This window comes from Salvelinus fontinalis, chromosome 31 (assembly GCF_029448725.1).
Source record: "Salvelinus fontinalis isolate EN_2023a chromosome 31, ASM2944872v1, whole genome shotgun sequence".
Taxonomy (NCBI): Eukaryota; Metazoa; Chordata; class Actinopteri; order Salmoniformes; family Salmonidae; genus Salvelinus; species Salvelinus fontinalis.
In genome coordinates, this window is record NC_074695.1 from 20,598,561 (window position 1) to 20,622,546 (window position 23,986).

General features: G+C 42.0%; 1 protein-coding gene across 4 annotated transcripts in view; it reads left to right on the top strand.

The window, feature by feature from the left end:
• LOC129829782 (synaptotagmin-6-like) overlaps window positions 1–23,986 on the top strand; it is a 106,440-nt gene that overhangs the window by 60,448 nt on the left and 22,006 nt on the right. The window contains exon 1 of one of the 4 annotated variants that reach the window (XM_055891694.1): window positions 21,290–23,012. The exons of the other annotated variants lie outside the window; for them this stretch is intronic. Within the exon in view, the coding sequence (XP_055747669.1) occupies window positions 22,811–23,012 (202 nt within the window). The 5' untranslated portion in view covers window positions 21,290–22,810. Of the gene's footprint in view, window positions 1–21,289; window positions 23,013–23,986 lie in introns of those variants that run through there. 4 annotated transcript variants of the gene reach the window in all.

The following is a 23,986-nucleotide window of genomic DNA, read 5'->3' on the forward strand; positions in this document are numbered from 1 at the left end:
AGTGTGAGTGTAGTGGACAGTAATAATTGACGTGCAAATACAGTATATAGGATGTTATAAATACCTCACATGCGACTCGTAATAAGACTTAGCGATTAGCCTATTAAAATGTTTATATGACTCTATAAAGATAATTCAAATATCATATCAAATCAAATCAAATTTTATTTGTAACATGCGCCGACTACAACAGGTGTAACCCTTACAGTGAAATGCTTACTTACAGACACTTAACCAACAATGCAGTTTCAAGAAAATACCCCCAATAAAAGTAAGAGATAAGAAAAACAAATAATTAAAGAGCAGCAGTAAATCACATTAGTGGGGCTATATACAGGGGGTACCGGTACAGAGTCAATGTGTCAATGTGCGGGGGCACCGGTGTCGAGGTAATTTAGGGAATGATGTACATGCAGGTAGGGTTGTTAAAGTGGCTATGCATAGATAATGACAGAGAGTAGCACCAGCGGGGGGTGCAAATAGTCTGGGAAGCCATTTGATTAGCTGTTCAAGCTTATGGCTTGGGGGTAGTAGCTGTTTAGAAGCCTCTTGGACCTAGACTTGGCGCTCTGGTACCGCTTGCCATGCAGTAGCAGAGAGAACAGTCTATGACTAGGGTGGCTGGAGTCTTTGACAATTTTTAGGGCCTTCCTCTGACACCGTCTGGTATAGAGGTCCTGGATGGCGGGAAGCTTGGCCCCGGTGATGTACTGGGCCGTACGAACTACCCCCTGTAGTGCCTTGTGGTCAGAGGCCGAGCAGTTGCCATTACAGGCAGTGATGCAACCCATCAGGATGCTCTAGATGGTGCAGCTGTACAACCTTTTGAGGATCTGAGGACCCATAACAAATCTTTTCAGTCTCTTGGGGGGGAATAGGTTTTGTCGTTCCCTCTTCAAGACTGTCTTGGTGTGCTTGGACCATGTTAGTTTGTTGGTGATGTGGACACCAAGGAACTTGAAGCTCTCAACCTGCTCCACGACAGCCCCGTCGATGAGAATGGGGGCGTGCTCGGTTCTCCTTTTCCTGTAGTCCACAGTCATCTCCTTAGTCTTGATCACGTTGAGGGAGAGGTTATTGTCCTTGCACCACACCGTCAGGTCTCTGACCTTCTTCCTATAGGCTGTCTCATCATTTTCGGTGATCAGGCCTACAACTGTTGTGTCATCAGCTAACTTAATGATGGTGTTGGAGTTGTGCCTGGCTGTGCAGTCATAAGTGAACAGGGAGTACAGGAGGCGACTGAGCATGCACTCTTGAGGGGGACCCGTGTTGAGTATCAGCGTGGTAGATGTGTTGTTACCTACCCTTACCACCTGGGGGGCGGCCCGTCAGGAAGTCTAGGATCAAGTTGCAGAGGGAGGGGTTTAGTCCCAGGGACCTTAGCTTAATGATGAGCTTTGAGGGCACTATGGTGTTGAACGCTGAGCTGTAGTCAATGAATAGCATTCTCACATAGGTGTTTCTTTTGTCCAGGTGGGAAAGGGCAGTGTCGAGTGCAGTAGAGATTGCATCATCTGTGGATCTGTTGGTGCGGTAAGCAAATTGGAGTGGGTCTAGGGTTTCTGGGATAATGGTGTTGATGTGAGCCATGACCAGCCAGTAAAATGCATTTCATGGGTACAGACGTGAGTGCTACAGGTTGGTAGTAATTTAGGCAGGATACATTAGTGTTCTTGGGCACAGGGACTATGGTGGTCTGCTTGAAACATGTTGGTATTACAGACTCAAACAAGGAGAGGTTGAAAATGTCAGTGAAGACACTTGCCAGTTGGTCAGCGCATTCTCAGAGTACACACATTCCTGGTAATCCGTCTGGCCCAGCGGCCTTGTGAATGTTGACCTGTTTAAAGGTCTTACGTCGGCTGCGGAGAGCGTGATCACACAGTCATCTGGAACAGCTGATGCTCTCATACATGTTTCAGTGTTACTTAACTCGAAGCGAGCATAGAAGTTATTTAGCTTGTCTGGTAGGCTCGTGTCACTGGGCAGCTCTCGGCTGTGCTTCCCTTTGTAGTCTGTAATAGTTTTCAAGCCCTGCCACATCCGACGAGCGTCAGAGCCAGTGTAGTAGGATTCAGTCTTATTACTGTATTGACACTTTGCCTGTTTGATGGTTCGTTGGAGGGCGTAGCGGGATTTCTTATAAGCTTCCGGGTTAGAGTCCCGCTCCTTGAAAGCGGCAGCTCTACCCTTTAGCTCAGTGCGAATGTTGACTGTAATCCATGGCTTCTGGTTGGGGTATGTACGTACAGTCACTGTGGGGACAAAGTCCTCGATGCACTTATTGATAAAGCCAGTGACTGATGTGGTGTGCTCCTCAATGCCATCGGAGGAATCCCGGAACATATTCCAGTCTGTGCAAAACAGTCCTGTAGTTTAGCATCTGCTTCATCTGACCACTTTTTTATAGACTGAGTCACTGATGCTTCCTGCATTCATTTTTGCTTGTAAGCAGGAATCAGGAGGATAGAGTTATGGTCAGATTTGCCAAATGGAGGGCGAGGGAGAACTTTGTACGCGTCTCTGTGTGTGGAGTAAAGGTGGTCTAGAATGTATTTCCCTCTGGTTGCACATTTAACATGCTGATAGAAATTCAGTAAAATTAATTTAAGTTTCCCTGCATTAAAGTCACCAGCCACTAGGAGCGCCTCCTCTGGATGAGTGTTTTCTTGTTTTCTTATGGCGGAATACAGCTCATTTAGTGTGGTTTTAGTGCCAACCTCGCTCTGCGGTGGAATGTAGACAGCTACGAAAAATACAGATGGAAACTCTCTAGGTAGATAGTGTGGTCTACATCTTATCATGAGATACACTACCTCAGGCGAGGAAAACCTTGAGACTTCCTTAGATATCGTGCACCAGCTGGGTTCCCGCCCCTTGTGGGTCCCTGCCCTGCTGGGCCCCCTCCCCGCGTCTTACCCAAGGCTGCTGTTCTATTCTGCCGATAGAGTGTATAACCCGCCAGCTGAATGTTCTTCATGTCGTCATTCAGCCACGACTTGGTGAAACATAAGATATTACAGTTTTTAATGTCCCGTTATTAATAGGATATACGTGATGTCAGTTCCTCCCATTTATTTTCCAGCGATTGAACATTAGTTAGCAGAACGGAAGGCAAGAGCAGATTAGCCACTCGTCGCCTGATCCTCGCACGGCACCCTGATCTTTTGCCTCAAAATATCTGTTACCTTCTCCAGTGATATCACGGGGATCTGGGCCTGGTTGGGTGTTTGTAATATATCACTTGCATCCGACTAATTGAAGAATAACTCCTCTTACAATTTGAGTTGAATAATCCCAGTTCTGATGTCTATAATCTCTTTTCGGTCATAAGAGACGGTAGCAGCAACATTATACACAAAACAAGTTACGAACAACGCGAAAAAACAAACAACATAGCATGATTGGTTGAGAGCCGATAAGATGGCAGCCCTACCCTCCGGCGCCATTACTAAATATACAAGCAAGCATGAGTTGACCATGACTAGCAAGAATTGTTCTGAGTTGTCTTTATCAAAGGAAGATATTTAATTAACATTGTACAATGAATGGATTCACATACTGTACAAGGCATAAAGCTTAAGTTACACATCCTTAACAAGCATTACAAGGCATTATTCAAAGAATATAGATCCTAAGGTTAACTTACAGAACAAAGCATGAACAAAGGGATGCATACTATGCCAGAACTAGAAGCCTAGAAAATGAGAATTGATCATACAACCATCCTCCATTCACTGGATGTAGGATAAGAGAGAGAACAAAGGCATTTAATTCCATTTATAACATCTGAAGGTGTAACCTTTCAGCCCAAACCAACCACCATTGCCCAATCAAACAATATCAAGTTTACAGTAACCTAAACACTGCCAGGCCTAATCTCCACAGGGTGTCACAGCATTTAAAGGCTTGTGTGTGGGATGAGACCAATGTAAATAAGACATAAATCCTGAGAGGACCATAAAACCTTTTTGCATATAGTAATTCAGAGTTCACCCTATACAGATACAAGTAACCACAGCGATAATGCATACGGTGCATTTGGAAAGTATTCCAAAGTATTCCAAAAGTCAAGACTCCTTGACTTTTTCCACATTTTTTATGTTACAGCCTTATTCTAACATTGATTAAATAGTTTTTTCCCCTCATCAATCTACACACAATACCCCATAATGACAAAACAAAAACAGGTTTTTAGTCAGTTCTCTGAATACTATAGCAGAAATGCAGTACATTTTAGCCCCTTAGAGGGAAGGGCTGACTGGTCCTTTGGTATTGTCCTTTGTTCTTGGACCATTTGCCGTGCAACTCCAGTTGTCAGATATATAAATTAGGGCTGAGCCTACATGAGAGAAAGCTGTTGGTATGTGGACAGCAATTATGCAGGTTGCATCCTGGAATGGATATTTTATTTGAAGGGAAAACACCTTTGGGGCATTCTTGCAGTGGCACTGAAACGCATTATGACAATTCCTCCTATTGGACTGACATAGATTAAAACACAGTGAACAGTTGTGTGATTTCAACAAAGCTGTGACGCTATTGTACGATCTAATTAATGTTCCTTCACCATACATTTTCTACATAGCCACTGTGCATATAAAAAGTGACCAACCAAGAGAAATAGTGTCAAGTCATTTCATAATCCTCTGATTTACCTCCTCATCATACATGAATGGGCTTTAAGGCGACCTGCATCTACATTGTACTGGATCAATAACAACTCATTAAGACAAAACGGAAACATAGAGGAGAATTGTGACCTGGTGTGTGGATGCAGCGCTGAAGCTGTCAAACCTCCAGCTCGTTACTACCCATAATCTGACTCGGAGCCCTGTGGCCTCTCATTTTCAAGCATCGGTTCAGAGACTCATAGTGATGATACATCATCATTATCTCCGTATGCTGACTGGACGCTCTGTTTCATGGCCAAGGCCAAAGGTCAGATTACATCAATGCCTGAGCCACTCTGCTGATAAAAAATTATTTATCAGCAGATTGGAGTAGTGACTAGTGGCTTGGGCATGGCTTATTCAACATCCGTTATGAGTTTTTAAACCCTTAAGGAGTTCTGTGAACTTCTCTTGTGACCTTGAATAAAAGTGAGCAAGTAGTATGTGAGCTGTCAAGGCCGAAGCACATGAAAGCTGTAAAATGTCAGAAACAAGAACTGACCATGACTGGTGCTGTTGAATACATTTAAACTCAACATGAAACTCTCTTGATCAAAATAAGTAGGTAGGCTACTCATCCTATTTTAAACTCCAGATTGGACTGGTATGCAGTGTTGGAGGTTAAACCCAAAGAGAAAGAGAGAGAAGGCAGAAAGCCCATGACATGAACTTAACTCTGAATTGCCTCATCCACAACCATTGAATGAAATGTTTTGTCATTGCAAGACTAAACTCAGAACCGTTCAACTAGTCTAGTGCACCACATGCTCTCTTCAAGAGATTCTCCAGTACATTTATATACTTTTTTAGCCGGTAGTTCTGAAAGTAGTGCTCACAAGCCAAAAGTGGTTGCCAAAAATTGCGTACTATACCACATTTGGGCAGATATGTGCACCACGTCATTGCTCTCTCTCTCGTCTGCTGTGTGTGTATCTTGCTAGCTGTCACTGAAAGGTGCGGGGCTGGAGCTCATTGGTTTAAATTGAATTCCTAGGGGGCTGGCCCACGTGGCGTAAATGAAGGGGAAATGGTGTAGCACAGCTTCCAGAAAAATAGTAACTTTCAAACTAGGGATTTCGTGGCTAATTGAGGTAAAACAGTAAATATTGTATAACACACTGTATTACTTGTACACCTAATATAAGGACAGGACATGAGACGGGAGTGGAAACTTACGTGGGCATTGTTTAATACGTTTCACAGGACAAAACATTCCAAGCATTCCAATGTACATAAGCAGGGGGTGTTACAGGTGCCCTAAACTAGAATATCAATATAGAATATCAACAGTCATTCTTCTGATAGATTATGCATGTATGAACTACACACTGACACATCCAGCCTAAGCGGGAGATTAAAAAAATACTAAGTAGTCTCCAAATTTCTGAAGCGTGTCTTTAATGCATCCTCAAGCTGTCATTTGCAGCATCACCCTATGATGATGTCCCTGCAGGTTTTAGGGGTTTGTTCTTAAACTCCATTAAATGTCCATTTAGCTGAGAGCTCTAATAAACAATCAAGATGTGTTAATAACCTGCTAATAGGGAACAAAAAGGTATCTCCATTTCAATTATATTCATCCACATTTTTTCATACCCAATCAAAGCCAATAAGAACCCATCTGCCTACCACCTCTATATACAAGCACTTATATATTTGTATCTTTATAAATGTATATGACAGTAACTGGTAGCTAGCAATTATTCATTGCAGATGAACTGAGTGTTTTTTGGTCAATAAAGCATTTTGTGTGAGTGAAGGATTGCTGTGTGCAACAGCTAGCTTTTTATCTGTGATGGGTAAAGCATATCCATTTAAACTCCCGGGCAATGAAAACAACTGAGACAGGAACTGAGACGGAAAATGGGCTTAATCTATTTTTACAGCAACAGGAATGAGACTTGGCAGTTTTATTGTGATACCTTTGGAAACTAAAACAGCCTAGAAAGTGTCATGACTGAATGCGTGGGCCAAATAGATAAGACTTCACCACCCTCAACATGTCATAAATCATCCAGGTGCTGTATTCTCCTGGTCTGGTCTTACCTATACACTTCAGCTTATAAAATATATTTTTTAATATCAGGCATTTTTATGAGGAACATACAATTAGAGTCCATATATCCCTGAGTTATAGAAAATTAGTGGATAAGAGAGGGGGTCCTCTCATATGTTGAAGTTATGCAGAATGTGTCAGGATTTCATGTTCCTCACAGAGAACTGGAGATAAAAGGGAGGAATAATAGCAGGGTTGGCATGATGATTGGCCCAGGCCTCTCATTTACTTTCCATTTGAATACTGAAAATGCAGAAGATATTGTTGCCTTTTCATGTAATATTTTTTTTATATATACAAATGTTGGCCATTAATGCCCCTTCAAAAATACTCCTTCTATGACGCCTCTGAATAATATTCATTATTAATTCAATATGAAGTAGACAAGACCAGAGGGCTGTCATGTCCAGTCTATTGTTCTCTAGTGAAAGCAGGGCGTGGAATGGCATTGGGGTGTAGACCACAGCATGGGGGAGTGAGTTCAGCTCGTGCTACTAACATGGCAGAGTGCTACCAACATGGCAGAGTGCTATGAACAAGGTTGAACTGACATCTATTTAAAGCAGCCCACTTGTTGACAGGGCTGGAGACAGGGTAGGGATGGAGGCTGGAGGCAGAACAGGAAGCAGAGAGGCAGGAGGCAGGCAGGGGGAATGCCAACAGACTGTAATGACTGAAAGGGTGTAAGGGCTGGGCAGGCGTTAAGCGCTGTAGGGGCTTGTACTAGTGCTGCCAGAGAGGATGAGTGGGTGGTCCAAGGTCAGAGTTGGGTCTGAGCTCGGCAGGTAGGGAGTGTTCTCTGCGAGCTGGAGACTGGGATGAATAGGTGGGTTGATTTCAGCAGTGGTGAGAAGAAAAATAGGAATATGGAATAAGCAGCATTTTTCCAAACACACAACGAGATAAAAAAAAACTGCCGTTGTTTCAAGTTTCAACATTTATTTGTCACGTGCACAGAATACAGCAGGTGTAAAACAGTACAGTGAAATGCTTACTTGCAAGCTCTTTCCCATCAATGCGCGTATACGCTGCGCGTTCACGCTGCTCGTTGGTAAGCGAATGCTCCTGCTACCTGTCTCTCCCTAACTTGTTGACTGGTGTTTTGGCTAACTGCCCCACAATTTACTGCTTGTTTCTACAGCACCAACTTGCGAGTTGGTCATCTCCCACTTGTATAGTGTATGTATAGTCAGGATCCATACAGCGAGCAAGTCCTCCACTTTTCTCTGTTTGCCGTACTGGTGTGTGACTCGGGTGTGTGTTGCTTCTGTGTTTTTGCCATATCACCTGCTGTGCTTGTTTTGGGAGGCGGGGTGCGGCCTGTATTTGCAAACCCACTGTAGCTCATTGCAAACCTTCAGTAAATGAATGTCAAGAAGAGAGATACGGAAGCACAGATAGCCTAGCTAGCCTATAGTTTCAAATAGAGGTTGCTAATTAATGTTTTCAATGCTGCAGGAGCTGTGTTTATTTTTGCTCTATTCCAGGACAATGTGGACCATCTGGACTTTCAATGTAGCAACTGTTTGATTGCAGAAGACTACAGGGGCAAATATGGCTACTCTTGGCAAACTTGGCAAACAAGTAGTATTACACAAGCCTACACACCTACTTTCTCTTTCTCTTCTACTCTAGTAGCTGGACGCCGCTCTGGCCTGGTGTGAGTGTCGCCTTCGTGTCGTCTCTCCAGAGCCGACTGTTCGGAGCTCTGCAGGAATGGAGTTAGTAGGATGCTTCTGGATGACTTAGTGGATGATCCTATTCTTGACCATACCAACCAGCCACGGAGGCACTCGCCGTGGAACTCGAAAACTACGGCCTTTGGCAATAGGGGCCTCCTTGGCGGTGGGAAGCCCGGACCAGATACAGACTTCAAACAGCTTCGCCGCCCTGGATCCAGAGTTGCCGGCGCCTTCATCACTGGGGGCTTCCGCATCGATATCAGATCCGGAGTTCCCAAACTGTGGGGCGTGAGGAGTCGGCAGGGGATGTTCCCCAATGCTGGATATGGGGTCTGGGTGAAAAAGTTTGGGAACCCCTGCTATAGACCACTAAGTGGTAAAAGGATCTGGATAGGATGAGTGAAATGCTTGATAGTCAGGGTTGGGGAATAACAGATTACATGTCATCCGTTACATGTAATGGATTACAAAAAACTGTAACGGTAATCCGTTACATTGCCAGCAAAAATATTGTATTCAGATTACCGATATTTTTGAAAAAGTCGATAATTACTTCTAGGATTACTTTCAAATTTTAGAAGGGATGTTTGGAGGATTTTTTTCCCATGAAGCAATTGCTTGTTTTCTTAATTACCTTTCGTATTAAGGTCAGTAATTAACTGAAAAAGTGCTACTTTGATCTTCCCGCCTGAGCAACATACACGGTCACAAAATAAAAAGGTATGGTGCGCCAACGCAATGCATTTTTTGGATGCCGTTTCAAAAAATTAATTTGTCTCAAAGAAGAAAAGGATGTAACAGTTCAATGCAAACTTTGCTTGCCCACGATAAAGCTGCTGTCGACATCAGGAGACTCGACATCGAACCTGAAGAAACACCTGGAGGTAAGGATGACGGTTGGCAGGTGTGACGTGTTAGCTTGCTTAGCTAGCTAGGCTCCATAGACAGACAGGTTGTCTTGCATCTACAATGTTCGTGCATAGGGCAGAGATTTCAGAGACTAGCTAGGTAGTTAGTCCACTTTCTAGCTAGCTAGCCTGTTTAGTTTACTAATTTACTTGGCAACTCTCATACACTACAGCTGAAGTCGGAAGTTTACATACACCTTAGCCAAACATATTTAAACTCAGTTTCACAATTCCTGACATTTAATCCTTGTTTAAAATTCCCTGGCTTAGGTCAGTTAGGATCACCACTTTATTTTAAGAATGTGAAATGTAAGAATAATAGTAGAGAGAACGATTTATTTCAGCTTTTATTTCTTTCATCATATTCCCAGTGGGTCAGAAGTTTACATACACTCAATTAGTATTTGGTAGCATTGCCTTTAAATTGTTTAACTTGGGTCAAACCTTTCGGGTAGCCTTCCACAAGCTTCCCACATTAAGTTGGGGGAATTTTGTCCCATTCCTCCTGACACAGCTCGTGTAACTGAGTCAGGTTTGTAGGCCTCCTTGCTCGCACACGCTTTTTCAGTTCTGCCCACAAACTTTCTATAGGATTGAGTTCAGGGCCTTGTGACGGCCACTCCAATACCTTGACTTTGTTGTCCGTAAGCCATTTTGACACCACAACTTTGGAAGTATGCTTGAGGTCATTGTCCATTTGGAAGACCCATTTGCGACCAAGCTTTAACTTCCTGACTGATGTCTTGAGATGTTGCTTCAATATGTCAACATGATTTTCCCTCCCTCATGATGCCATCTATTTTGTGAGGTGCACCAGTCCTTCCTGCAGCAAAGCACCTGTCATGACTTCCGCCGAAGTCGGCTCCTCTCCTTGTTCGGGCGGCGTTCGGCCGTTGACGTCACCGGCTTTCTAGCCATCGCTGCTCCATTTTTCATTTATCCATTTGTTTTGTCTTGTTCCCTGCACACCTGGTTTTCATTCCCCAATCACACTACATGTATTTATTCCTCTGTTACCCCTAATGTCTTTGTGTGAAATTGTTTTGTGTTACGTGTCAATTTTGACGCGTGTTCGTTTATTTTCCGTGTTTTGTCACGAAGTATGTTTATTTGTTTGAACATAATTATTGTGACTGTTTGCGCGTTTTGCACTTTAACCTATTGGCTGGAGGTTTCGACGCAGTGACGTCCGTCTGTTGGTTTCTCCTGCCTAAATAAAGTGTGCGCCTGTTCACAGCTCCCTGCTCTCCTGCACCTGACTCCGCTCCCAGTACGCACACCATTGACAGCACCCCCACAACATGATGCTGCCCCCCTGTGCCTAACGGTTGGGATGGTGTTCTTCTGCTTGCAAGCCTCCCCTTTTTTCCTCCAAACATAACAATTGTCATTATGACCAAACAGTTATATTTTTGTTTCATCAGACCAGAGGACATTTCTCCAAAAAGTACGATCTTTGTCCCCATGTGCAGTTGCAAACCGTAGTTTGGCTTTTTCTGGCAATTTTGGAGCAGTGGCTTCTTCCTTGCTGAGCGGCCTTTCAGGTTTTGTCGATATAGGACTCATTTACTGTGGATATAGATCTTTTACCTGTTTCCTCCAGCATCTTCACAAGGTCCTTTGCTGTTGTTCTGGGATTGATTTGCACTTTTCGCACCAAAGTACCTTCATCTCTAGGAAACAGAACGCGTCTCCTTCCAGAGCTGTATGACGCCTGTGTGGTCCCATGGTGTTTATACTGGCGTACTATTGTTTGTACAGATGAACGTGGTACCTTCAGGCATTTCGAAATTTCTCCCAAGTATGAACCAGACTTGTGGAGGTCTAAAATAATTTTTCTGAGGTCTTGGTTGATTTCTTTTGATTTTCCCATGATGTCAAGCAAAGAGTCACTGAGTTTAAAGGTAGGCCTTGAAATATATCCACAGGTACACCTCCAATTGACTCAAATTATGTCAATTAGCCTATCAGAAGCTTTTAAAGCTTTTCTGGAAATTTTCCAAGCTGTTTAAAGGCACAGTCAACTTAGTGTATGTAAACTTCTGACCCACTGGAATTGTGATACAGTGAATTATAAGTGAAATAATCTGTCTGTAAACAATTGTTGGAAAAATTACTTGTGTCATGCACAAAGTAGATGTCCTAACTGACTTGTCAAAACTATAGTTTGTTAACGAGAAATTTGTGGAGTGGTTGAAAAACGAGTTTTAATGACTCCAACCTAAGTGTATGTAAACTTCCGACTTCAACTGTATGTGGTATACTGCTCACTTAAGGTTGTTCTGTCGGTTGCTAGCTACTGTAGTTAGCAAGATATCATTTCAAGTATGCTTTTGTGCAAATGTGTTAACAATTTCACAAACTAAATCTATTTTAACTAAGGTAAATCAGTTGTAGATAGTTGGGTGAGATTTACTGGGCTACGGAGCCTAGCTAGCTAGCTAAATCAAAAGTTTAAAAACAAAAATTGAAAGCTAGTTGCACTCTGTAACCCAACATAACAAGATACAACTGTCAGGATTGTTGCTAACTTGGTTTCAGAGTAACATGCTACCCAGATCAATAAAGCCACACTGCAGTTTTCCTGCTGCTTAATAGTTTCAAATTTGAGTATTTCTGGACAAACAATATAAACCACCATAGATATCCTTGCATCCACAGCTTTGTCCATGTGTGAGTGGTTACATGTTCGAACCCCAGCTCTGTGTTTATGAGACAGGGACAGGCTATAGAAAGTGAAACACATGTTTCAAAAGGGTGGACAAAAGTTGGTTAAAGCTACGATCCTTAATTGAAACAATAACAAGGTTCTCACTCCACTGTTATGTTACTTATACTGTAGTGTCATAGTTAAGTAATTACATTTTGTTTTTCAGAGGATGCATAACAATTAATGGCAGACCCTGAGCAGGAAAAGGCAGCCAGATGACATGAATGGGTGCAGAGATTCACAGCCATCTACAGATGGCCAAAAATGGACATCTTGTACACCATTGAGGAGGACCACACACCTCACAAAGTGGCATTAATCACCAGGTATTTGACTTAATCATGGAGGATGTGCAACCATTTTCACTAGTAGAGGTGCCTTCATTCCGCAAGCTAGTAGAAGGAATCAGTGGTGGGAGAAAGGTCATGATGCAACGAATTGAAAGGGAATTGAGTCCATGAAATAAGCTCTCTCCACCAAGTTCCAGAGCCTTAAGTCAGTCAGCACCACAACAGACATCTGGTCTGTCCATAAAATAAGCTTTTTCGGCATGACATGCCACTGGATCGAGGAGGACACCTTGGAGAAGAAGTCAGCTACTTTGGATTGTGTGAGACTGTGAAGACGTCATACCTACGATGTGATTGCTGCCAAGTTAAGTGATATACAGTGGGGAGAACAAGTATTTGATACACTGCCGATTTTGCAGGTTTTCCTACTTACGAAGCATGTAGAGGTCTGTCATTTTTATCACAGGTACACTTCAACTGTGAGAGACGGAATCTAAAACAAAAATCCAGAAAATCACATTGTATGGTTTTTAAGTAATTCATTTGCTTTTTATTGCATGACATAAGTATTTGATCACCTACCAACCAGTAAGAATTGGAGAACCAGTAATTTAGCAGACGTTCTTATCCAGAGCGACTTAGTGCATACATTTTCATACTTTTTTTTACTGATGTCCCGTGTGATAAGTGTTTAGCACCATCCATGTTTCTGTGTTACTTAAGCCCTTACTTATACCTGGTTTTAACGTGTATCCTTTGTCCTGCACATTGTGTTTGTGCCCACATTTTTAGACCGGTGTACATGATTAAAAGACGCAATGTGGTCTAACTGTGATCAGATCTTATAGGTGTAAATGGACAAGATCAGAATGAAGAACGCATGTTAGAGGCAGGTATACAGTGAATAAATAAATTTTTGTCACAAGGTTTTGTGATGTGTTCTAATGTGGCTATGCTTAGTGGCTCAAACATCCTACAAGAAATGTTGTTGGTAATAATATTTTTTTTCTTCTTATGTGTTTTTCGGGTGAAGTAATCCTAAAGTAACTGAAGTTCATCCGATTACGTTACTGAGTTTAGGTACTCCAAAAGTTACGTTACTGATTACAATTTTAGACATACATCTAGTAACTGTAACGGATTACATTTAAAAAGTAACCTACCCTAGCCTGTTGATAGTGTATATGATATCAACAGGGATGTATTTTTTCTGGGTGACCTAAATATTCACTGGCTTTCATCAGTTTGCCCACTCAAGGAAAAGCTTCAAACTGTAACCAGTGCCTGCAACCTGGTTCAGATTATCAGACAACCTACCAGAGTATTTACAAACAACACAGGAATCAAATCATTCACATGTATTAATCACAGCTTCCAAATCCACTGGATGTAGTGCTAATGTTTTTTTGTTTCATGTTTTGTGTGGACCCCAGGAAGAGTAGCTCCTGCATTTGCAACAGTTAATGGGGATCCTAATAAAATACCAAAATACCAAATAATAGTATAGCAGCCATAGAAGAAGATGGCGCCGGAGGGGATGACTCTTAAAAAAACATGCTATTTTGTTTGTTTTTTCGCGTTGTTCGTAACTTAATGTTGCTGCTACCGTCTCTTATGACCGAAAAGAGCTCCTGGACATCAGAACTGTGATTACTCATCTCAGATCAGAAAAATAATTGTTCTTCAATGAGTCGGACAGGAGGGAGATACTACAGACTCCCAACCAGGCCCAGATCCCTGGTATTTGTTGGAGAAGGAAACTGAGATTTCGCGGAAAAATATCAGGGTGCCTCGTGAGGATCAGGCGACGAGTGGCTAACCTGCCTTTGCATTCTGTCCTGCTAGCTAACGTTCAATCACTGGAAAATAAATGGGACAAAAAAAAACATTAAAAACTCTAATATCTTATGTTTCACCGAGTCGTGGCTGAACGACGACATTAAGAACATACAGCTGGTGGGTTATACACTCCATCGGCAGGATAGAACAGCGGCCTCTGGTAAGATACGGGGCGGGGGCCTATGCATATATGTAAACAACAGCTGGTGCACGATATCTAAGGAAGTCTCAAGGTTTTGCTCACCTGAGGTAGAGTATCTCATGATAAGCTGTAGACCACACTATCTACCTAGAGAGTTTTCATCTGTATTTTTCGTACCTGTCTACATACCACCACAGACCGATGCTGGCACTAAAACCGCACTCAATGAGCTGTAGACCACATGTAGGGGAACAAGAAAACGCTCCTAGTGGCTGGGGACTTTTATGCAGGGAAACTTAAATCAGTTTTACTGAATTTCTATCAGCACGTTAAATGTGCAACCAGAGGGAAAAACATTCTAGACCCCCTTCCTCCACAAACAGAGACGCGTACAAAGCTCTCCCTTGCTCTCCATTTGGCAAATCTGACCATAATTATATCCTCCTTAATCCTGCTTACAAGCAAAAATTAAAGCAGGAAGCACCAGTGACTCTGTCTATAAAAAAGTGGTCAGATGAAGCAGATGCTAAACTACAGGACTGTTTTGCTAGCACAGACTGGAATATGTTCCGGGATTTTTCAAATGGCATTGAGGAGTACACCACATCAATCACTGGCTTTACCATCGAGGATGTCGTCTCCACAGTGACTGTACGTACGTACCCTAACCAGAAGCCATGGATTACAGGCACATTGAATCCTACTACACCGTCTCCGATGCACGTTGGATGTGGCAGGGCTTGCAAACTATTATAGACTACAAAGGGAAGCACAGCCGAGAGCTGCCCAGTAACATTAGCCTTCCAGATGAGCTAAATAACTTCTATGCTCGCTTCGAGGCATGTAACACTGAAACACACAAGAGAGCATCAGCTGTTCCGGATGACTGTGCGATCACGCTCTCCGCAGCCGATGTGAGTAAGACCTTTTAACAGGTCAACATTCACAAGGCCGCTGGGCCAGACGGACTATCAGGACGTGTACTCCGATTATGCGCTAACCAACTGGCAAGTGTCTTCACTGACATTTTCAACCTCTCCTTGTCTGAGTCTGTAATACCAACATGTTTCAACCAGACCACCATAGTCCCTGTGCCCAAGAACACTAAGGTAACCTGCCTAAATGACTACTGACCCGTAGCACTCACGCCTGTAGCCATGAAATGCTTTGAAAGGTTGGTCATGGCTCACATCAACACCATTATCCCAGAAACCCTAGACCCACTCCAATTTGCTTACCGCACCAACAGATCCACAGATGATGCAATCTCAATTGCACTCGACACTGCCCTTTCACATCTGGACAAAAGGAACACTTATGTGAGAATGCTATTCATTGACTACAGCTCAGCATTCAATGGTATCAGAGTACCATGTCTAGGTCCAAGAGGCTTCTAAACAGCTTCTACCCCAAGCCATAAGACTCCTGAACAGCTAATCAAATGTCTACCCAGACTATTTGCTTTGCCCCCCCTTCTACTCTGCTGCTACTCTCTGTTATTATCTATGCATATTCACTTCACTAAATCTATCCACATGTACATATTACCTCAATTACCTCGACACCCGCACATTGACTCTGCACAGGTACCCCTTGTATATAACCCCGCTATTGTTATTTACTGCTGCTCTTTAATTATTTGTTATTCTTATCTCTTACTTTTTTTGGGTATTTTCTTAAAACTGCATTGTTGGTAGGGGGCTTGTAAGTAAGCATTTCGCTGTATGGTCTACACTTCTTATATTCGCCGCATGTGACAAATACAATTTGATTTGATATGATTTGATTTTTATTTGATTTGATATCTGGGAAATTTTAAGTTCCAAAGGCTGGGTGTCACGACTTCAACCGAGGCAGGCTCTCCTTCCCGTTCGGGTGGCGCTCGGCGGTCGTCGTCACCGGCCTACTAGCTGCCACTGACTCTTTTTCCTCCCCCTCCTTATGTGTTTATTTGTATCACCTGTGTTCAGTTAATTGTTAATTAGTGTGGCTTTATTAGTCAGCCAGCCCGTACACTTCTTTGTGCGGGATTGTTTCATTGTGGCTTTTGGATTTCGGGAGTGGATGTTATTATTGTGGACTGGGTTTGTTTATCGTGTCGTTGGACCGTTGTGTGTGACACCCAGTACGTCCGTGTTGGACATTGTGTGTGCAAGTTGAGTATTAAAGAACTCAACATATTGAAGCTCTGCTGTTCCTGCGTCTGACTTCGCACCTCCCGACACTCAGAGCGTTACACTGGGCCTAATATACATAATAATATAATATACAATATGTTTTGTAGTGATTCCTATGTTGAAGATAATATATATATAATATAATATTTACTGGTCTGTAGTGTGTAATGGGGAGCAATGTCACGCCCTGACCATAGTTTGCTTTGTATGATTATATGTTTTGTTTGGTCAGGGTGTGATCTGAGTGGGCATTCTATGTTGTATGTCTAGTTTGTCTGTTTCTGTGTTTGGCCTGATATGGTTCTCAATCAGAGGCAGGTGTTAGTCGTTGTCTCTGATTGGGAACCATATTTAGGTAGCCTGTTTTGTCATTGTGGGTTGTGGGTGATTGTCTATGTTATGTTGCATGTTAGCACAGTGTTTATATAGCGGTCACGTTCGTCTTATTCGTTTTGTTGTTTTTTGTTTAAGTGTTCTTCATTAAATATAAAAGAATGTATTCAAACCACACTGCGCTTTGGTCCGCTTCTTACGGCGATCGTGACAAGCAACCAGACGCGCACTTAACACATTTATGAAATTGCTTATTCCAGTTACTAATCAGCATACACCCATTAAGAAAATGACTGTAAAAACTGTTAAATCCCCATGAATTGATGAGGAAGACAAAAATTGTATAAGATAAGGTAAAAGGAATGGCAAATTAGTCTGGCTGCACAGCCGATTGGAAAACCTACTGTAAATTGAGAAATCATGTGACAAATCTGAATAAAAAGAAGTAGAAACTGTACTATTAAACAAAGATAATTGATATAAAGAATAATAGCAAAAACCTTTGGAGCACCGTAAATGAAATTCTGGGCAAAAAGGCAAACTCGGCTCCATCATTCATTGAATCAGATGGCTCATTCATCACAAAACCCACTGATAATGCCAACTACTTTAATGATTTTATATTTGACAAGATTAGCAAAGATAGGCATGACATGCCAACAACAAATTCGGACCCTACACATCCATTCATAACTGACCCAATTATGAAAGACAAGCATTGTAATTTTGAATTCTATAAAGTGAGTGTGGAAAAGGTGACGCAATTATTGTTGTCTATCAACAATGACAAGCCACCTGAGTCTAACAACTTCAATGGAAAATGAATGAGGATGATAGAGGATGAAATTGCCACTCCCATTTGCAATCTCTTCAATCTAAGCCTACTTGAAAGTGTGTGCCCTCAGGCCTGGAGGGAAGCAAAGTCATTCCACTACCCAAGAATAGAAAAGCACCCTTTACTGGCTCAAACAGCTGACCAATCATCCTGTTACCAACCATTAGTAAACTTTTGGAAAAAAGTGTGTTTGACCAGATACAATGCTATTCCACTGTAAGCAAATTAACAACAGAGTTTCTACACGCTTGTAGGGAAGGGCATTCAACATGTATGGCACTTGTACAAATGACTTATGAGTTGGCTGAGAGATTTTGAAAACAAAAAGATTGTGGGAGCTGTTTTATTTGACTTCAGTGCAGCTTTTGACATTATCTGCTGCTGGAAAAATGTATGTGTTATAGCTTGTGGATCAAGAGTTACCTGTCTCTCCAACATAATCCAGGTAGATTCAGGCATTCCCCATGGCAGGTGTCCAGGCCCTGCTTTTTAAAATATTTTCTAATGACCTGCAACTGGCTCTGTGTGTCTATGTAAGCTGATGACTCAACACTATGCACGTGAAATCACTGCAACACATTCAGAAAAAATTATACGTTATTTCAAAAACAAAATATTTCAAAAACTAAGAGTACCTCAACTAAGCATCCTCAACCAAATCTTGTAATGAATTATGTGGAAATTGAGCAAGTTGAGGAGACTAAACTGTTTGGAGTAAACTGTCATGGATTGTAAACGGTCATAGTCAAAAAATATTGATGCAACCGTAGCTAAGATGGGGAGAGGTCTGTCCATAATAAAGCACTGCTCAGTCTTCTTAACGACGCTATCCTCAAGGCAGGTCCTACAGGCCCTAGTTTTGTCGCACTTGGACTACTGTCCAGTCGTGTGGTCAGGTGCCACAAAGAGGGACTTAGGAAAATTACAATTGGCCCAGAACAGGTGTATTTAATTACTTTGTAAAATGAATGATAACATTATACAATACAGAAACGTAAGTTACAAAGCATTAACAAGCATTACAAGGCATTATTATATGCAGTGGTTTAAAGTGCTGAAGTAAAAATACTTTAAAGTACTACTTACTGTAGGTAGTTTTTTGGGGGAATCTGTACTTTACTATTCATATTTGGACAACTTTTAATTTAACTTCACTACATTCCTAAAGAAAATAATAATTTTAATCCATACATTTTACTCCATACATTTTACTCCAAACATTTCCCCAACAGCCAGTACTCATTACATTTTGAATGCTTACCAGAACAGGAACATTTTCCAATTAACACAATAATCAAGAGAACATCCCTGGTCAACCTTACTTCCTCTGATATGGCAGACTCACTAAACACAAGTGCTTTGTTTGTAAATGGTGTCTGAGGGTTGGAGTGTACCCCTAAAGCTTGCATCTTTAAATACCAAAACATCCATCCTTTGAATGACTTCAGTGTTTTCCTTTCTGTGTGAACCTGAGAGTTAGAGGGGCTTGGAAGCCAGGTAAGGCAGCAGCGGTGTGGGCCTGGCTGGCACACTAAAGCCTGTGGGTCAGAGATAGAAACTACTGGTCACCAGGCAGGCTAATTGGCTGCTAGGACAAGATGTTGATGCACCACTAAGCCACTCAATTACATTGAGTGGGGGCCCTACTTCCTGCTCTCTGATTGGACACGGGAACCATGAAATCAAATAAATCAGACAACTTTTGGCAGCAGTCAAAATGTGTTTTCTCAGACCAAGGAAAATATAATTAACACTCATATTAACCTCAAAACTCATGTAAGACCATCATTAATCAATAGAATTAGAGCATCATCTGAAATGGGAAATATCATCTGATCATTTTATGTGGAGGAAATTATAGAACAAGATTACAATGATTTACTTCACACCATCACAAGTGTGGTGAGATAACAGCCAGCTGAGAACAGTCTTCTGTCTGTCAGCTATTGAGTGTGCTAGAAAGTTCTGTTGTTGAACCCCAAGGAGTCCATTACATGAGAAAGTAATTAGCCAGCGAGAGAGAGGGAGCATTGATATATAAATGGACATGCATATCCTGTGAGAAAATCAATTTTTCAAAATAAGTTAATTCCTTCACTTCCTTGAGTTCCAAAAAGTTCATCAATTGGTCAGCATATCAATAGATATACTTCGCAGAAGGAAATGGATTAGGGAAGTCAATGTTCACATGATATAAGATAAAGGCCAAGAACCAGCCAGTGGAGGTTCCTGCAGGAAAGTAAAGGAGAATGGACCTCCATAGAAACATTTAAAAACATGAAAACATTTTTTTAAATATATCTCCTTTGAAATACAGCTCTACTCAATATTTTCATGTCACCAAATATCTGTATTACATTGCTAAGAATACACCGAAAATACAGTAGGGTTTAAATTGAATGACCTTTCCTATAGAAAAGCGCAGTCAGTGTCACAGTATATACATAATTAAGGAGACATACAGTCTTTATCAATATCCTTTGTAGGACTTCCTGGTTAAATAAAGGTTAAATAGTCTACTGCTTTGATCTCAATTTATACTGTACAAGTAATCTGTTTACATAACATATAAACATACCTTTGACAGGACAGATCTTGGTATTCAAATGCAATATTCAATACCTGTTCTACTACCCTCAACAATGTCGATGAATGTTAAGGGATTTTGTCTGTTTATTCCTCTTAGAGAGTAGGCCTATATTTCATATACGAGTGCAGTTTGGGAAATTGATACTGCTGTAAATGAAGGCCTGCTAAAGTCAATAAATCACAGTAAAAAATTAAACCTTGTAGCAAGCTGGAAGTTTTTAATATACTTTCACCACAGCATCTATATGAGTCACTATCCCTAACCCCTGATACACCATCCATCCATTCTCACAGCAATTAAATAGCTTCACCACCCCTTGAAAAATCTGTTTACAAGATACCTAATAATGACAAAATCATCTCTCCACTCTTATTAAAAAAGGGTGGATAAAATGATTAGTAGGAAAGCAAGCAAAAGCAGGCATACTGCTAGAATGCACTCCATCCAACCCCTACCCAATACTGTAGCATTTCAATAGCTTGACCCATCCTTGAAAGCTGTTTACAAGAACCAAATAATTATAACATTATTTCCACCAATTAAAAAAGGGTGGCTAAAATGACTAGCAAAGACACAAAATCAGGGACACTGCTTTAATGAACTCCATCCAACCCACTCCAATTCATATCCGAAACATAGTACATCAGTACAACAGTACACCTCACCCCAACCCAGTATGTGAATGTTACTGTGAGGGAGGATGTCTTACATTCCCTTGCCATAATTCTCATGAAAATCAGGGCTACTACTACTATGGACTCCATCCAACCCCAACCCTAAATAACACCATGCTCTTATAGTACACCTCACCCCAGATCAGTGTGTGAATTGTACTGTGAGGGTGTCTAACAGTCTTTCCCATAATCCATTCCCATTTTCTTCCCACACCTCTGGCAGGCAGGCCGATATACTGGACACACACACACACACACACACACACACACACACACACACACACACACACACACACACACACACACACACACACACACACACACACACACACACACACACACACACACACACACACACACACACACACACACACACACACACACACACACACACACACACACACAGCCCTCTGGCTGGCAGGCAGGCAGGCAGATAATGCTAGAGTCTAACCCTTCTCTTCCTGGCATGCTGTGGAGTTTTAAGGATTTGGGGATGTGGGGGATTAGAGGATTTCAGATTGCAGTGAGGAAGAGAGAAAGAAAGAAAGTGAGCCATAAAATGCAGCTATCAAAAAATAAGAGAGATGGGAAACCTGCCTTTATCTCCATGTAGTTGACCTGTTGTATTGCTCTTCAATTAATCATGTTCTACTGTGAACATTTGCATTTTGCATTTTGAACAGTGAAAATGTCTGAACATGAGATTCACCACTGGAAATGACTGAGGGTTTCCAATGGACAGCCTTTCAAATACAATTTTACTTTGGAAGTTTGGAAGTGAAATTGCTATCCAAAGTCTATTTTACTTTATTTTACTCTGAACTCCCTCATCTTCGATAGCAGTGTGACTCTGAGCCATTCTCCATTGCTGTGGCTCCCCTCTCGTTCCCAGGGAAATATCAGCTGTCATGGCGATGTGTTGGAGGGAGAGCCTGTGAGTAATTGAGGGATACAGGGCAGGGATAGCACCACCACTCCCTGCCTTCCTCAGAGATTGCCCTTTGCAGAAAATGAGCTGAGCAGTACACGCCAATCATTTTTATTCAATTGATGACAGTGGATCGTTAAGGCTCTTGAAAGATTTAAATCCAAAAGGTCAACCTTGGCTTATCATTGAACACTCTCCTTGTGCATTGTGGACAGCAACATGTGTAATACAATATGTAATACAACACTACCAATACAGTACAACTCATGCTGTGCACAGCAGGCAGTGTATATCTCGTATCGTGCCATTAGCTCTATGCAAAAGTGGACCACCTTCTGGTTTTCTTTCTGGAGATCAGTCGATTCATAACAGCCAGTAGAGAGTGCATACATCTGTCTAATGACAAGGTTTCTATGGAAACCAGGTTAGATTTTGAAGGCACTTGAAGTGAAAAAACCCCAGGCTTGAGTTTGCTCTGACTCTTCTTCAAAACAAAGTTTAATTCAATTTGTGGGCCGTTCTGAAAGGCTACATATGCTTCAGCCAAGGCCCAGCTTGGTAGAACTCTCTATCGGGATGGAAGCAGTTCTCAGCCAGCCCTTTTCATCTTTCATCATTCTTCCATTGAAAGACTTAACAATATAGGCTTTTACTGGGCCTACTGGTGCCGGTGTTGAGCTTGATGTTGATATAATTGTATGTTGGAGCTTCTGAGCTTTCCAGATATAACAATATTAATACATTTGTATTATGAATCCTTAAAAAATATATACATCCAACAACGTAACATGTTCTTTCATATGGTATTTTGATATAAAGACTTTGAACACATGACTTGATTAGGTGTAAATATAAGGGTGGAACCACAGCTACATGTACCACTACTGCACTAGCTGTCCTTAGTCTTTACTGTGGTTTGACCTTTCTCATTTGCATAATATTGTAATCAAAACATTATTTACCATACAAAATGTGTAGCGGTGTAATTTATAAGCATGGCCCTGTGGGATGGTATGAATTGTATACCCTCTGCTCTCCCCTGTGCTACATCAACCCTACCTTCCTTCTTTTTCTTCTTCAATTAGGTTTTATGGCCATTGGCCTCCAATATGTTGCATCACCGCAACCAACTGAACTGGTGTATAAATCCATTATACACTACATAACCAAAAGTATGTGGACACCAACTTGTCGAACATCTCTTTCCAAAATCATGGGCATTAATATGGAGTTGATCCCCCTTTGCTGCTATAACAGCCTCCACTCTTCTGGGAAGGCTTTCCACTAGATGTTGGAACATTGCTGAGGGGACTTAATTCCATTCAGCCACAAGAGCATTAATGAGGTCGGGCACAGATATTGGGTGATTAGGCCTGGGTCGCTGTCGGCGTTCCAATTCTTTCCAAAGGTGCTCAACGGGGTTGAGGTCACGGCCAGGTTAGGTCAGTGCAGGCCAGTCAAGTTCTTTCACACCGATCTCGAGAAAACATTTCTGTATGGATCTCACTTTGTGCATGGGCCATTGTCATGCTGAAACAGGAAAGGGCCTTCCCCAAACTTTTGCCACAAAGTTGGTAGCACAGAATCATCTAGAATATCATTGTATGCTGTAGCATTAAGATTTCCCTTCACTGCAACTAAGGGGCCTAGCCCGCACCATGAAAAACAGCCCCAGTCCATTATTCCTCCTCTACCAAACATTACAGTTGGCACTATGCATTGGAGCAGGTAGCGTTCTCCTGGCATCCGCCAAACCCAGATTTGTCCGTCGGACTGCCAGATGGTAAAACATGTGATTCATCTCTCCAGAGAATGCATTTCCACTGCTCCAGAGTCCAATGGTGGCCAGCTCTACATCACTCCAGCCAACGCTTGGCATTGCACATGTTGATCTTAGGTTTGTGTGTGGCTGCTCGGCCATGGAAACCCATTTCATGAAGCTCCCAACTAACAGTTCTTGTGCTGACTTTGCTTCCAGAGGCAATTTGGAACTGAGTGTTGAGTGTTGTAACTGATGACAGACGATTTTTACGCGCTACACGCTTCAGCACTCAACGTTCCTGTTCATGTTTGTGTGGCCTACCACTTAGCCACAGAGCCGTTGTTGCTCCTAGACGTTTCCACTTCACAATAACAGCACTTACAG